This window comes from Dendrobates tinctorius, unplaced genomic scaffold (genome assembly GCF_039654945.1).
Source record: "Dendrobates tinctorius isolate UK_male_01 unplaced genomic scaffold, ASM3965494v1 ptg000117l, whole genome shotgun sequence".
NCBI lineage: Eukaryota > Metazoa > Chordata > Amphibia > Anura > Dendrobatidae > Dendrobates > Dendrobates tinctorius.
In genome coordinates this window covers 6,170,001-6,186,384 of record NW_027361785.1, presented here as the reverse complement: position 1 = coordinate 6,186,384, position 16,384 = coordinate 6,170,001, and the positions used below count along the sequence as shown (strand labels likewise).

The window sequence follows — 16,384 nt, the reverse complement described above, 5'->3', positions numbered from 1 at the left end:
GACGTCCACAAATATGGGTGTTTTGCTCACAGCCCAACACCGTCTCCTGGTAGTGCCTCCAGCCTCTGGACACTATGCTGACAGACACAGCAAACCTTCTTGCCACAGCTTGCATTGATGTGTCATCCTGGATGAGCTGCACTACCTGAGCCACTTGTGTGGGTTGTAGAGTTCGTCTCATGCTATCACGAGTGTGAAAGCACAACCAACATTCAAAAGTGACCAAAACAGCCAGAAAACATTGGTACTGAGATGTGGTCTGTGGTCCCCAAGTGCAGAACCACTTCGTTATTGGGCGTGTTTTGATAATTGCCAATAATTTCCATCTGTTGTCCATTCCATTTGCACAACAGCATGTGAAATTGATTGTCAATCAGTGTTCAATCAATCCTAAGTGGACAGCTTGATTTCACAGAAGTTTGAGTTACTTGGAGTTGTATTCTGTTGTTTAAGTGTTCACTTTATTTTTTTGAGCAGTGTGTGTGTGTGTGTGTGTGTGTGTGTGTGTGTGTGTGTGTGTGTGTACGTAATATATATTTTATTATATATACAGTGCCTACAAGTAATATTCAACCCCCTGCAGATTTAGCAGGTTTACACATTCGGAATTAACTTGGCATTGTGACATTTGGACTGGATATCAGCCTGGAAGTGTGAAATGCACTGCAGCAAAAAAGAATGTTATTTCTTTGTTTAATTTTTTTTTAAATTGTGAAAAGTTTATTCAGAGGGTTATTTATTATTCAACCCCTCAAACCACCAGAATTCTGTTTGGTTCCCCTAAAGTATTAAGAAGTATTTCAGACACAAAGAACAATGAGCTTCACATGTTTGGATTAATTATCTCTTTTTCCAGCCTTTTCTGACTATTTAAGACCCTCCCCAAACTTGTGAACAGCACTCATACATGGTCAACATGGGAAAGACAAAGGAGCATTCCAAGGCCATCAGAGACAAGATCGTGGAGGGTCACAAGGCTGGCAAGGGGTACAAAACCCTTTCCAAGGAGTTGTGCCTACCTGTCTCCACTGTTGGGAGCATCATCCGGAAGTGGAAGGCTTATGGAACTACTGTTAGCCTTCCACGGCCTGGACAGCCTTTGAAAGTTTCCTCCCGTGCCGAGGCCAGGCTTGTCCGAAGAGTCAAGGCTAACCCAAGGACAACAAGGAAGGAGCTCCGGGAAGATCTCATGGCAGTGGGGACATTGGTTTCAGTCAATACCATAAGTAACGTACTCCACCGCAATGGTCTCCGTTCCAGACGAGCCCGTAAGGTACCTTTACTTTCAAAGCGTCATGTCAAGGCTCGTCTACAGTTTGCTCATGATCACTTGGAGGACTCTGAGACAGACTGGTTCAAGGTTCTCTGGTCTGATGAGACCAAGATCGAGATCTTTGGTGCCAACCACACACGTGACGTTTGGAGACTGGATGGCACTGCATACGACCCCAAGAATACCATCCCTACAGTCAAGCATGGTGGTGGCAGCATCATGCTGTGGGGCTGTTTCTCAGCCAAGGGGCCTGGCCATCTGGTCCGCATCCATGGGAAGATGGATAGCACGGCCTACCTGGAGATTTTGGCCAAGAACCTCCGCTCCTCCATCAAGGATCTTAAGATGGGTCGTCATTTCATCTTTCAACAAGACAATGACCCAAAGCACAAAGCCAAGAAAACCAAGGCCTGGTTCAAGAGGCAAAAAAAATCAAGGTGTTGGAGTGGCCTAGTCAGTCTCCTGACCTTAACCCAATTGAAAACTTGTGGAAGGAGCTCAAGATTAAAGTCCACATGAGACACCCAAAGAACCTAGATAACTTGGAGAAGATCTGCATGGAGGAGTGGGCCAAGATAACTCCAGAGACCTGTGCCGGCCTGATCAGGTCTTATAAAAGACGATTATTAGCTGTAATTGCAAACAAGGGTTATTCCACAAAATATTAAACCTAGGGGTTGAATAATAATTGATCCACACTTGTATGTTTAAAATTTATTAAAATTTAACTGAGCAACATAACTTTTTGGTTTGTAAGATTTATGCATCTGTTAATAAATCCTGCTCTTGTGTGAAGTTTGAAGGCTCTAACTTATTTGCATCTTATCAAACCTGCTAAATTTGCAGGGGGTTGAATACTACTTGTAGGCACTGTATATATATATATATATATATATATATATATATATATATATATATATATATACACACACATACATACACACACACACACACACACACACACAGTTCAGACTAAACGTTTGGACACCTCATTCAAAAAGTTTTCTTTATTTTCATGACTATGAAAATTGTAGATTCACTCTGAAGGCATCAAAACTATAAATTAACACATGTGATGTGGAATTATATAATTAACAAAAAAGTGTGAAACACGAAGTGAAAATATATCTAATATTCTAGGTTTTTCAAAGTAGCCACCTTTTACTTTGATTACTGCTTTGCACATTCTTGGCATTCTCTTGATGAGCTTCAAGAGGTAGTCACCGGAAATGGTCTTTCAACAGTCTTGAAGGAGTTCCCAGAGATGCTTAGCACTTGTTGGCCCTTTTGCCTTCACTCTGCGGTCCAGCTCACCCCAAACCATCTCGATTGGGTTCAGGTCTGGTGACTGTGGAGGCCAGGTCATCTGGCGTAACACCCCATCACTCTCCTTCTTGGTCAAATAGCCCTTACACAGCCTGGAGGTGTGCTTGGGCTCATTGTCCTGTTGAAAAATAAATGATGGTCCAACTAAACGCAAACCGGATGAAATAGCATGCCGCTGCAAGATGCTGTGGTAGCCATGCTGGTTCAGTATGCCTTCAATTTTGAATAAATCCTGAACAGTGTCACCAGCAAAGCACCCCCACACCATCACACCTCTTGCTCCATGCTTCACGGTGGGAACCAGGCATATAGAGTCCATCCGTTCACCTTTTCTGCGTCGCACAAAGACACTGTGGTTGGAACCAAAGATCTCAAATTTGGACTCATCAGACCAAAGAACCGAATGCCACTGGTCTAATGTCCATTCCTTGTGTTCTTTAGCCCAAACAAGTCTCTTCTACTTGTTGCTTGTCCTTAGCAGTGGTTTCCTAGCAGCTATTTTACCATGAAGGCCTGCTGCACAAAGTCTCCTCTTAACAGCTGTTGTAGAGATGTGTCTGCTGCTAGAACTCTGTGTGGCATTGACCTGGTCTCTAATCTGAGCTGCTGTTAACCGGCAATTTCTGAGGCTGGTGACTTGGATGAACTTATCCTCTGCAGCAGAGGTGACTCTTGGTCTTCCTTTCCTGGGGCGGTCCTCATGGGAGCCAGTTTCTTTGTAGCGCTTGATGGTTTTTGCACTTTCAAAGTTTTCCCAATTTTTCAGACTGACTGACCTTCATTTCTTAATGATGGCAACTTGTTTTTCTTTACTGAGCTGCTTTTTTCTTGCCATAATACAAATTCTAACAGTCTATTCAGTAGGACTATCAGCTGTGTATCCAGCAGACTTCTGCACAACACAACTGATGGTCCCAACCCCATTTATAAGGCAAGAAATCCCACTTATTAAATATGACAGGGCACACCTGTGAAGTGAAAACCATTTCCGGTGACTACCTCTTGAAGCCCACCAAGAGAATGCCAAGAGTGTGCAAAGCAGTAATCAAAGCAAAAGGTGGCTACTTTGAAGAACCTAGAATATAAGACATACAGCATTTTCAGTTGTTTCACACTTTTTGTTAATTATATAATTCCACATGTGTTAATTCATAGTCTTGATGCCTTCAGAGTGAATCTACAATTTTCATAGTCATGAAAATAAAGAAAACTATTTGAATGAGGTGTGTCCAAACATTTGGTCTGTACTGTATGTGTATATAATATATAAACACACACACACACACACATACATATACATACACACACGCACATATACATATACGTATATACATAGCTTGGCCCGTGAGAAATTTTCGCACTTTAGGTCATCGGGGGCACAGGCAATTTCAGAAAAAGCAAGCTGGTCAAATGTAAATGTATTTCATTAGATGATGAACACAGACAGGTATTTATCTATGTAGATTGGTAATACAATAAATTGTTTTGATAAGCAGAGGCCAAAAAATGTTTTCCGGTTGAGGTGCCACCTGCAGGTTATTGTGTCTTTCTGCAGGTTTATGAAACATGGATTTTTGAGATAACTCACCGTAAAATCCTTTTCTCCGAGACGCTCATTGGGGGACACAGATACTGTGGGTGTATGCTTCTGCCACTTGGAGGCTGACACTAAGTGAAAAAAGAGGTTAGCTCCTCCGCCGTCGTTTACACCCTCGCCCCTATTGCAGATGGAACTCAGTTTGGTGCCAAAGCAGTAGGACAACAAAATCAGCCTTAATACAGGTACAACATGTCTAGAAAAGGATCACCCTTATATCACATAAATAAATGCGTATTAACTAAACAGAAACAGAGCCAACTGGCTAATAGGGTGGGTGCTGTGTCCCCCAATGAGCGGTGAGTTATCACAAAAATCTATGTTTCTCCATCGCCTCATTGGGGGACACAGATACTGTGGGACGTCCTAAAGCAGTCCCTGGGTGGGAAATTGACTCACCGATCCAAGCTACATGCACCTCTTGTTTAACAGGTACGCCACCGCTGCTTGGAGAATCCTTCTACCCAGGCTCGCATCCGCCGAGGCCTGAGCATGGATATTATAATGTTTGGCAAATGTGTGCAGGCTGGACCAGGTTGCTGCCTTGCAAACCTGTTCCGTCGAAGCCTGGTGCCGAAGCGCCCAAAAGGCGCCCCCTGCTCGGGTTGCGTGCGCTACGATCCCTGCTGGAATCGGCGTGCCTCTAATGCGGTAGGACTCCTGAATCGTTCAACGAATCCATCTGGCTATGGTCGATTTTGAGGCAGTGAGTCCCTTCCTGCGCCCTTGGGGGAGCACGAACAGCGTGTCCGTCTGACGAAAGGGTGCCGTCCGGGACACGTACCTCCGGAGGGCTTTTACCAGGTCTAACGTGTGAAGAGCCTTCTCCACATGGCGCACCGGTGCTGGACAAAATGAAGGCAAAACAACATCTTCATTAATGTGAACAGAGGACACGACTTTCGGCCGAAAAGGAGGGGCTGGTCTGAGGACCACCTTATCCCTATGGAACGTGAGGAACGGAGCTCGGCAGGATAGGGCCGCCAGCTCTGAAACCCGCCTTATGGAAGTGATGGCCACTAGGAATACCACTTCCCAGGTAAGGTACCTCAAAGAGATATTCTGAAGCGGTTCAAATGGAGCTTCCTGCAGAACACTTAGGACCATGTTCAGGTCCCAGGCGTCCATAGGCGTCTTCTAGGGAGGTACCAAGTGGGAGACTCCCTGAATGAAAAGTCTTCACCTGCAAATTAGTAGCAATTCTGCGCTGGAACAGGACGGATAAGGCCGATATTTGTCTCCTGAGGGAACCTGGGGCAAAGCCAGAGTTTAATGCTCTACCGACTGGGCTATCCGGGCTCTCTAAGCCTGACTGGAGAAAAGCCAAGATGTTGGGGATCGAGAATACCAGCGGGGAAACACCGCGGAGTCAACACCAAGCAAAGAACACCTTCCAGGTGTGGTGGTAAATTCGTGCTGAAGCAGACTTCTGGGCGCCAATCATTGTAGCGACCACCTCGCTCCCGAACCCTGCCTGGGTTAGAATCCAAGATTCAACGGCCATGCCGTCAAACACAAGGTCCCTGAGTTCGGGTGGCAAATCGGCCCTTGAGACAGTAGATCTGGGCGCTCTGGCAGGTGCCAAGGAACGTCGGCGAGCAGCTGCATTAGATCAGCGTCCCACGCTCGACGGGGCCAGCAGGATCGCCGGCACCCCTTCCGTCTTGATCTTTTTGATGACTCTCGGAAGTAGTGGCAGTGGGGGAAATAGATATGGGAGGCGAAACTGGTTCCATGGCAGAACGCACGCGTCCACCGCGAATGCCTGCGGGTCCCTGGCCTGAGCGACATATGTGGGCACCTTGGCATTCACTCTGGAAGCCATCAGGTCCACATCCGGAGCTTCCCACAGTTGACAAATCTGCTGAAAAACTTCAAGATGTAGAGGCCCCTTTCCGGATGCAAGACCCTGCTGGCTGAGAAAGTCTGCCGCCCAATTTTCCACGCCCCGGGATGTGGACCGCCGAAATCACCGAGTGGTTTGCTTCGGCCCACTGAAGAACGAGCGCCGCCTCTGGTTGCTCTGCTGCGGGTGCCCCCTTGATTTATGTAAGTCACCGCTGTGGCATTGTCCGATGGAATCCAGACAGGGTGGCCTGCTAGAAAGTGAAGAAACTTCTGCAGAGCCAGCCGAATTGCTCGTATCTCCAATAAGTTGATCGGGAGGCGTGCCTCCTGTGCCGACCAACGTCCCTGGGCTGTGTGGTGGCGAAACACCGCTCCCCCACCGAGGAGACTGGCGTCGGTTGTCATTACCAGTCAATGATCTGGGGGGAAAGGTTTCCCCTGGGCCAGAGAGGAACTGGTTATCCACCATCCGAGCGACTGCCTGACTTGAGAGGACAGTCAGCACCGCCGATCGAGCGTGAAAGGATTCTTGTCCCAGGCTGACAAGAGGGCGTACTGCAGGGGCGAAGGTGGAACTGGGCGACAGGTATCGCTTCCATTGCTGCCACCATTTTCCCTAGAATCCTCATCCCGGATCGGATGGTATGAGGGACTGGTTGGCGAAGTGTACAGACTCCCTGCCGGAGAGAGCTAGCGCCTTTTCCTGAGGGAGAATTACCAACCCTCGGCAAGTGTCGAAGATCATTCCTAGGAAGGAGATCCTCTGAGCTGGCACAAGGGATGACTTCTTTGCATTGCCAACCATCCTAAGCGGGCAAGAGTATCTAGCGTGATGTTGACCTTTTCCTCGCATGCCCGTGTTGACGGGCCCTTAACCAAGCGGTCGTCCAGATAAGGCAAGACGACTATGCCTCGAGAATGCAGTGTGGCCATGACAACTGCCATAACCTTTGTGAACACTCTGGGAGCCGTGGCTAGCCCGAAGGGTAGCGCTAAGAACTGAAAATGTTGATCGCCGATGGTGAAGCGTAGAAACCTCTGATGAGGAGGAAAAATGCGAATATGCAGATATGCGTCCTGGTTGTCTATTGAGGCCAAGTATCTTCACTGCTCCATGCCGATATGACTGAATGGAGAGACTCCATCCGGAAATGTCTGATCCTGATGAATTTGTTCAGAAGCTTCAGGTCCAAAACAGGCCTGACAGACCCGTCCTTTTCGGGAACCGCAAAAAGGTTGGAAAAGAACCCCTGAGCTCTTTCATGTTCCGGCACTGGAACAATGACTCCATTGTGCTGGAGCGATTTGATGGCTCCCAATAGAGCCCTTGCCTGGGTATCCACCCTGGGAAGCCGAGAAGAAAAAACCGTCTGACAAATTCTATTCCGTAACCCGAGGCCACCGATTCCTTTCCCCATGCGTCATGAGCGACATTGACCCACACGTAGTGAAACCAGAGTAGGCGGCCGCCCACCTTGACGGTGTCGTCTGGTAAAGGCCTCGAGTCATTCAGCCGACGATCTTTGGGATCTGGATCCCCTCGATCTGGGCTGCTTCTCCCCAATGGGTTGGCTCTATATGAGACCTGCCGCTCCCTATCCTGGTTGGGGCGACCTGAGGCTGTGGAATTGGCCGCTGTAGTCCACCTGGGGTTGCGGAAGGCCCGAAAACGTGCCTGAAAACGGGTGACGGAAAAAGCGTTTTGCCCTTTTGTTGAGGGAGAAACCCGTTCTTTCCTCCTATGGAGTCGGAGATAAGTTGATCCAACTTCTCCCCAAATAGGTGGCCGCACTGATAAGGCAGGGAAGTCAAGGACTTCTTAGAAGTAGGATCGGCTCGCCATGTCCTTAACCATAAGACTCTTCTGACAGAAATTGCATTAGCGGCAGCAAGTGCCGAGCAATTGTCCGCATCCCAAAACGCATTGATTACATTGTCTCCGGTCATTGCCATCTGACCTGCGACCTCAGAAATCTCTGCAGGTAGATCCTGCGCGACCTTGTTTAATGTTGCTGACCATGATATCATAGCCTTGGCTACCCAAGTTGCTGCGAATGAGGGAGCGAGCGCTGACCCTGACGCCTCATATACTGAGCGAGCTAAGCTCTCTATAAGGCGATCCGAGGGATCCTTAATTGAGGAAACCCTAGGGACGGATTGCAGGGTCTTAGTGGCTAGGCGCGAAACTGGAGGATCCCCAACGGGGATTCCATCCATTTTCTACGGAGGTCCGGAGCAAACGGATACCTTGTTTCGAATGCCTTTTGACCCAAGAAACGCCTGTCTGGACGTTCTCTGTGCCGCTGCACTATGTCCTCAAACTCCAGGTGAGAGGAAAAAATTCTGTGCGGGCGCTTCACTCGCTTAAATGCCACTTTATGCCCCGTAGCCGCTGCGGGATCATCCTCAATCCCCAGGGTCTGATTGACGGCTTCTATGAGGCTGTCCACTGTTTCACGTGACCCTGGAGTGTCCAGGTTTAAGGGGCTCGTCTGAGTCGCAATCTGAGGTCTGCTCGCTATCAACCACTGGTGACGGGGAGCGAGAAGCAGAGCTTACGGATGCCCAGGCAGCGGATGGACTTGGAGACACCGTGTGGATTCAATTCCTCCGGGTCTGCCTGGAGTCAGAGAGGCCCCTGCAGGCCGGAAGCTTTTATGAGGTGGAGGTTCCCTCTAAGGCCGGCGAGCCATTGTCCCTGCCCCTATCTGGGGCAAGAAGGGACTCTAATGCTCTCGTAAGCGACACCATGGACTGTGACAGAGATAGGGCCCCCTCCGGGGACACCTTGGCTACAGTAGCAGGGGAGGGTTCCTGGGCACGTTCGGAGTCACAGGCTTCTGGCTCTGTGCTCATGGACACCTAACCCCACAAGAAATGAATGCGGCATAAAGGAACGTGTGCGATTTACCCTTTTCGGTCTATTGCTGCCAGGCCTAATTTATATGAGGGTTGAGGGGAAGGGAGGAGGAGGAAAAAACCACCTTTAAATCGCCCGTAGCGCGCCCCTAGGGTCGGGGGTCACACTTACCCCGTCCTGTGTCCCCACGTGTCCCTGCCGCTGCGCTCCGCTGCCCAGCCTTCCCTTCCTCTGGGTAGGCCGGGACGTTCCTCTCCCAGTCGCGGCCTACCCTGCGATGAAGCTAGGGGCTCAACTTGTTCGGCGTCCGCTCTAGCCCGGGGGGCGGCGCCGGAAATGACGTCACGTCGGGGGCGGAACTTCCGCCTGCGGCCTAGTCACGGCCGAAGCCGTGGGCTAAATTTTGCATGCCCGCCGCAGGGGGGGGCGCGCTGGCGGCCTCTGCCTTTTCCCCCTGCGATCCCTGCCGCCGGCGTCCCCACCTGGCGGAAGGAGGCAGAAGGGAGGAGAGGGAAGGAGGATTGCCTTACACTCCCTAAGATGCCTGGAGCTTCCCCGGAACACTGCCGCAGAGCCCTCCCCAGCCCTCCATACCTGACTCTGGATCTAGCACACCAGGTAGAGGGGATGGGGTTAAATTCTGGACGGTGCAGGCACCCTAGCTCCGTCTAACCCCTTCAGGGGGTGAGGAGAGGGACCGTCCGCCGCCTTGCCGCACCGCCGTCTAGCGTTGGTGGAGCAGTGGGGGCCGTACAGACTAGTCTGGTGCCTCTGTGCAAGCCTATGGTTTCTATACCTAGGGGGGGACAGGGCTAAGTCCGGCATCATGTCTAAAGTCGCGGGAGAGGATACGTGGAGGGACACTTGCACGTGCTCGCCCGTTGTTGGTTTGGGGAAATCGGACCCTTTCAATAGGATCCGTCTCCCCTGTCTTATCTTAATGAATAAAAGAAGTCTGGAGAAACCCAGACATGTGTGCCTCCAAAGACACTAAGCAAAAAAACTGAGTTCCGCCCGCAATAGGGGCGAGGGTGTATACGACGGAGGAGGAGCTAACCTCTTTTTTCACTTAGTGTCAGCCTCCAAGCGGCAGAAGCATACACCCACAGTATCTGTGTCCCCCAATGAGGCGAAGGAGAAAATGAATGTTTAAACTGTATTTAGTTTTAAAATTGTGAATTTGTGGTTTGTTTGGCTGTTTTATTGCTGAAAGGAGCAAGTTTACCTTTCAAATGGTGTATCGTGTGTGTGCGTGTGTGGGGTGAAGTAGTCCCCGAAAAAGCAGTGCATGTATACAAATGCAAATGCTTTGGGGTACTGTGGGGCCAGCTGCAGGTCATTTTTCCTTACTGCTATTTTCTTGCTGAACGGAGCAAGTTTACTTTTCAAATGGTGTATCATTTGTGTGTGTGGGTGCAGTATGAACAGGGATATAAAGGAATCACCGAAAAACAGTGTTTAGAAATAATAGAATAGATTATTTATTTTTTTTTTTTTACAGGGTTTCACATAGGATCTGTGATTACGCCTATGTTCACATCTCATTTTTGAAGCTATGACAGCTATATGTTGACATTACTTCCCAAGTGTCCACAGGCCCTCGTGCATCTGTATCATGCTATGGCCAGGGGGCTTGTACAGGGTGGGACATTTATAAGGTTAGACCTGGGTGGGACATTTATATGGATACACCTAAATTACCGTATATACTCGTGTCTATTAGCCGACCCCCCTAATTTTGCCTCAAAAAACTTATTAACTCGCGTATAAGCCTAGGGTGGAAAATGCAGCAGCTACTGGTAAATTTCAAAAATAAAAATAGATACCAATAAAAGTAAAATGAATTGAGACATCAGTAGGTAAATTGTTTTTGAATATCCATATTGAATCAAGAGCCCCATATAATGCTCCATACAGTTCATGATGGGCCCCATAAGATGCGCCATACAAAATACGCCCAATATAATGCTGCACAAAGGTTAATAATGGCCCCATAAGATGCTCCATACAACATACACCCCATATAATGCTCCATAAAGGTTAATAATGGCCCCATAAGATGCACCATAGAATAATATGCCCCATATGCTGCTCCATAAAGTTTATGGCCCCATAAGATGCTCCCTAGAATATGCTGCCCCATAAGATGCTCCACAGAATATGCCCCCATAAGATGCTCCATAGAATATGCCCCCATAAGATGCTCCACAGAATATGCCCCCATAAGATGCTCCATAGAATAGGCTTCCATAAGATGCTCCATAGAATAGGCCCCCATAAGATGCTCCATAAGATGCCCCAGAGAATAATCCCCATATGCTGCTGCTGCAAATAAAAAAAAATGACATACTCACCTCTCCGTCGCTGCTGGCTCAGGACCTGGCACCTGAGATATTCACCTATCCCCTTTCCCACGTCATCTCTCAGTGACGTTCAGGCAGCAGCGGGCGCGGCGCGCACTAACAACGTCACCGCGCCCTCTGACCTGAACATCACAGCCAGAGGACACGGCGGCGGCAGGAAGCGTGGGAACGGGGACAGGTGAATATCGCTATACTCCCTCCTGGCGCGGTCTCTGCAGCCCCATTCTCCCACGGTCTCCGACGCCTGCATTCAGCGGTCACGTGATACCACTCATTAAAGACATGAATATGCGCATACTCATGTCTTTAATGAGTGGTACCACGTGACCGCTGAAGGCAGGCGCCGGAGGCCGTGGGACAAGCAGGGGGCCTGCAGAGCCCGCGCCAGGAGGAGGCAAGTATGATCTCTGACACCCCCGCCGACCCCCGGTATATGACTCGCGTATAAGCCGAGGGGGGGGGGGGGGGGGGGGGGGACTTTCAGCCCAAAAAAATGGGCTGAAAATCTCGGCTTATACGCGAGTATATACAGTAAATGGGAATGATGGGTGATATCAACTTCCTGTTTATGGCACATTAGTATATGAGAGGGGGAAAACTTTTCAAGATGGGTGGTGACCATGGTGGCCATTTTGAAGTTGGCCCACCCAGGTGTATCCATATCAATAGCCCACCCAGGTGTATCCATATAAATGGCCCACCCTGTATACCTTTTCTTTCACTGTATAGAAAATAATAAATTACTATCCTTTACCATGAAGAGGGATACTGTAAAAAAAAAAAAAAAAAAATCCTGTTAAAAGTACTGATGACAATGTGCACAAGTGAGATGTGGCAGATATTTTGGATTTTAGAACAAATTCGCTACATATTTTATGCTCATCATTACGAAATGGAAAAGGCTGATTTACAACAAGCATTACACAAGAATGCTCATTTCAGATTATCGGTCAGTGTAAACATGCTGCCAAACAGCTGAATGATGAGTAAAAATAATGATTGGAATATGCATGCTGGTATGAAAATCATTAGCGAATCAATTCGCAGGACCAAAAGGTACAGGGGACGCCGGCTGGGAGCAAACCTCCTCTTACCTGACGACATCCACGACAGCTCTTCTGATTAGTGGGCCCAGCAGAACGTCATTCATGCGTTATGCCTTAGTGATAAAATCATGTTGGGCCTACACATCAAAAGAGGCAGCAGCAATTCCAGCAGGCTCCTATCTGGTGCCGATAGACTATTAACTTGGCCACTGGACTGGGGTCCTGCAAATCAATATGCTCATCTCTAAAAATCATCAGGAAGACACTGCCTTGTGTAAATAGGGGATGTGCTGCAGAAAAAGTCACTGTATGAAGACACATCAGCCTTATTAACGATTGTCGGCCCATGTGAACTACATATATGAGCATGGTAAAAGTCAATTAACATGGGCTGATTTTGGCCCAGAAACGAGTGCTGATTTTTTTTTTGCCACTTGTGGATAGGGTTAAAAAGCCTCATCCACATATACTGTAGTCTATTACTACACATTGGCAGTGATGAATTGGCACCAAATATCCATGGATATTCCACCACGTACGAACATGGCCTAATTAGGAAGTCTCAAATATACACAAGAAATCACAAACGTTAATTTATTGGCTTCTTAACTCTCAAAATAATACAGGACCAAGAGCCTAGTTTTGGCTGTTTGGTACATTTCTTTTCATTAACTATTGAGGGACATAAAATAGTAATAGTAGTAATGTAGATACTGCACAGACTTAATGACAAGGGAATATGACTTCTGAAGTGTTGAGTAGATGGCTTGGGCCAAAAATAACCACCTCTAATAAAAATCATGTAAAATTCTTACATGGAGACTATATCAAGCACAGGCTGATGTGCCTTACCTCGCCATCAGTCACATCTGCCATACCGTCCTTGTGTTTTACAATTAAATCCTCTTGCGCTTGTTCACTAGGAGCCACGTCAGCATGCTTTTCCTTCTGTAGAGCATTCAGGTCTGCAGTTAGACTTTCTATACAAGACAGCAAGTCGTGATTATCCAGTTTTGATTTTTCAAGCATATGCTTCATGTCTAGCAGATCTCCTTGGAGTGCTTCTTTGTCTCTCAGTGTCTCCTCCAGCTCTTCTTTCAATAGTACCTTTTCTTTAGAGTAGTCACTTAACAGGGCTCTCAGATCTAAGCACTGCATTTCATATTCCTTATGCAGCATCTCAAGCTGAGCAGATGTCTCCTTTTTCTGCGAGATTAGATTTTCCTTTTCTTCCTTTAGTTGGAGAATGGCTTTGTTAATATTTTCAAGCAGTGCCATGAAATCTTGATCTGTGCGCTCAATGGTCAGTACGTCCTGAAGAATACAAAGCTGTTGTTCAAATGTTTCTATATGCAGCTCTTTACTTGTAAGAAGCCTGGCTACTTCACCCTTCTCCTCCGATATCAGTTGTACCTTCTTTCTCAAGTCACCTAGCTCTTCAATAGAAGAGAGACAGTGACAGTGTTCAGATCTAAGTCTATCAAAGTCTTTAGACAGAACGTTCTTCTCTTCACGGAGTTGCGATACTTCATCTTGCCACCTTCTAGTGTCCATCTCTGTCTTTTGCTTGTCAAGATGCAAGCTGTCTATTTGCTGCTGGAGATTTTTCATTTCTTCTAAACTCTGCTCAGAAGTGCTCAATTTCTGTGTCAACTCTTCAACCTTTTGCTCCAAGTGTGCAATAAATGTGACATGACTTTCTGCTTCTTGCTGGTAATCCAAAGCTTTCATCTGCTCACTCTTTAATATTTCCTGAATGTCAAGAATTTCTTTGCTCGCATGCTCCTTACTAGAAGATAGCTCGGTGTTTCGCCTGGTTGTCTCCTCTATTTTCAGTTGGAGATCTTTTAATAATTGTTCTTTGGCATGTAAACTTGCTGTGAGCTCTTCATTTTTTTGCTGCCACCAAGTAATTTGGAGGTGAGGATCTTCAGTGTCACTTTGATGGGATGGTAGCACAGATTCTTGGAGTTTTTCTGTCAGTTCCTCAACAGTTTTCTTGAGTTGTGCATTAAGTACAGTCTGGTTCTCAGCCTCTCGCTGCATTGCTTCAAGAGCAGCTTGCTCGCTCTTGTACATTTCTTGCAGTTTTCGAATCTCTTCATGGAGAACGGATATCTCAGCATTTTGCTGGCTATTTTCATTTACTTTAAGCTGCAGCTCTTTTACGAGCTCCTCTTTCTGATGCAGAGATGCTATATGTTCTTCATTATTCTCGTGCAACTTGGAGATCTTGACTTGCAGTTCTTCACACTCACTTTCCTTTGATGTCAGCCCATCAACTTTACTTTGGAGCTGATTAACTGTTTCGAGAAGGTCATTTTTGTCCTTGTAAGCAACTCTTAGTTTCTGCTGAAGTTCATGGACATCACTAGCCTGCTGGTTCTTCATGGTCTCAAACTCTCGGCTTATCTTGCCAGCAGAATCCTGAAGTTCTTTCTGAAGGTTGACAAATGTTTCCCGCAAGTTCTCATAGCTATTGACAGCCTCATCCTTTTCTTGATTAAGTTTTTCACACTGCTCCTTTAAAATGTGAATTTCATGGACAAAAGACAATTTTTCATCTTCATACCGTGAGATTATTGACTGTTTCAGTTCATACATTTCTTTCTTGTGCTGATCTCTCATGCCCTGAATATCTATGTTTTTTTGCTGGGACAACTGTCTGTAGTCTTCTTTTGTGGACTCAAGTTCTGTCTTTAATTTCTCTATTAGACTATGATACTCCTCTATAGCAAGCTGAAGCTCATTTACCTTAAACTCTAATTCTTCGCGCTCATGGAAATATTCACTCTTTAAATGCTGTACTTCCCTCTCCAGACCAATCTTTAGATTGCTTGTGTAGACGAGTTCATCACGCAAGAGACTTTGCTGAGAATCCAATTCTTTGACTGCAGATTTGAGCTTCTGGATTTTATCATCTTCACTTTCAGTTGAGACATTTTGTTCTTTGGATACTTCATTATTATTTTGCCTCAATTTATTGTCCTCTTCAAGCATTTTCTCTCTTTCATGATATTGATTAATTACTTCTTGCAATGTACTTTTCTGTTTCTCAGATTCAATGGTGGAAGACTCAAGCTCATGCACTAGGTTTGATACTTCTTCTTTGTGCAAAGCTTGTAACTCTAAGATTTTTGCATGAAGATCTTGAATCTCACTAATGTACTGTTCTGAAGCGGCTTGGGCATCTTTCAGTTTAGTCATTCCATTATCCTTCTCTTCCGCAAGAGAATCTAGGTCTTTCTGCAAATGAGATATCCTTTCTTCATAGTCCTGATGCATATGTTGGTACGCTTTCTCCAACTTTGTTATATGTTCATCTCGTTCTTCTTGTTGGCTCAGTCGTTCGGTAAACTCCTTCTGTTTCATAAGTGCATCTTGTAGTTCTTTCTTTAAAGTATCTACATCTTCCTTGTGATTGATTTGGGACTGTGACAAGTCACTTTTTAATGCTGCTATTTCTCCTAGGAGAGTATTGTTGGAATGCTCCAGATGTTCTAGTTCACTCGCTTTCTTGGAAGCATCCTATAAAACATATTTAATACATCGTTAAATGATAATCATATTAAATGTATTTTTTGGTTTCTAAGAAAAATTTTTCCTAACACATTGACTAACATAATTATCAGAGATATCACAGAACATGTGAGAAAGGCAGTGCTGGAAAAGAAGTGGAACTGAAACACTGAGGAAGCTTGAGGACTTGAAGGTCACTAGCACGTAACTGAACTAAATCAGGGCAAATAATTTCTGAAAAGCCACTCCCTTAAATCTCCTATAAACAAGAACACTCAGATAGGTTAAGTGTACATGTTACGTTTAGGTTGAGGAGATGAAGCTACATTTTCTGGTAAAAGAACATTACCTGACCATTACACAGACTGTCTGCCTCAAGATTGTTGTTTTATCACAAGTTTTCCCGATTACAGAAAAGACCTATTACCCAGCTGCAGTTAGTTTTAAAACTGTGCATTATTGACACTCCCGAGTCCAGCGTTAGGCCTCTGCTCCAGGTGTCTGCAGCGCTAACATCACATCAACAGTGCTGTAGACCAGTGGTCCCCAACC

General features: G+C 46.5%; 1 protein-coding gene across 1 annotated transcript in view; it reads right to left on the bottom strand.

Annotated features, from left to right (window-relative positions):
* Positions 1-16,384, bottom strand: part of GCC2 (GRIP and coiled-coil domain containing 2) — a 108,246-nt gene that overhangs the window by 55,860 nt on the left and 36,002 nt on the right. Inside the window, exon 6 of the mRNA XM_073590486.1 lies at positions 13,166-15,841. Coding sequence (XP_073446587.1) covers positions 13,166-15,841 — 2,676 coding nt within the window. The remainder of the gene's footprint in view (positions 1-13,165; positions 15,842-16,384) is intronic.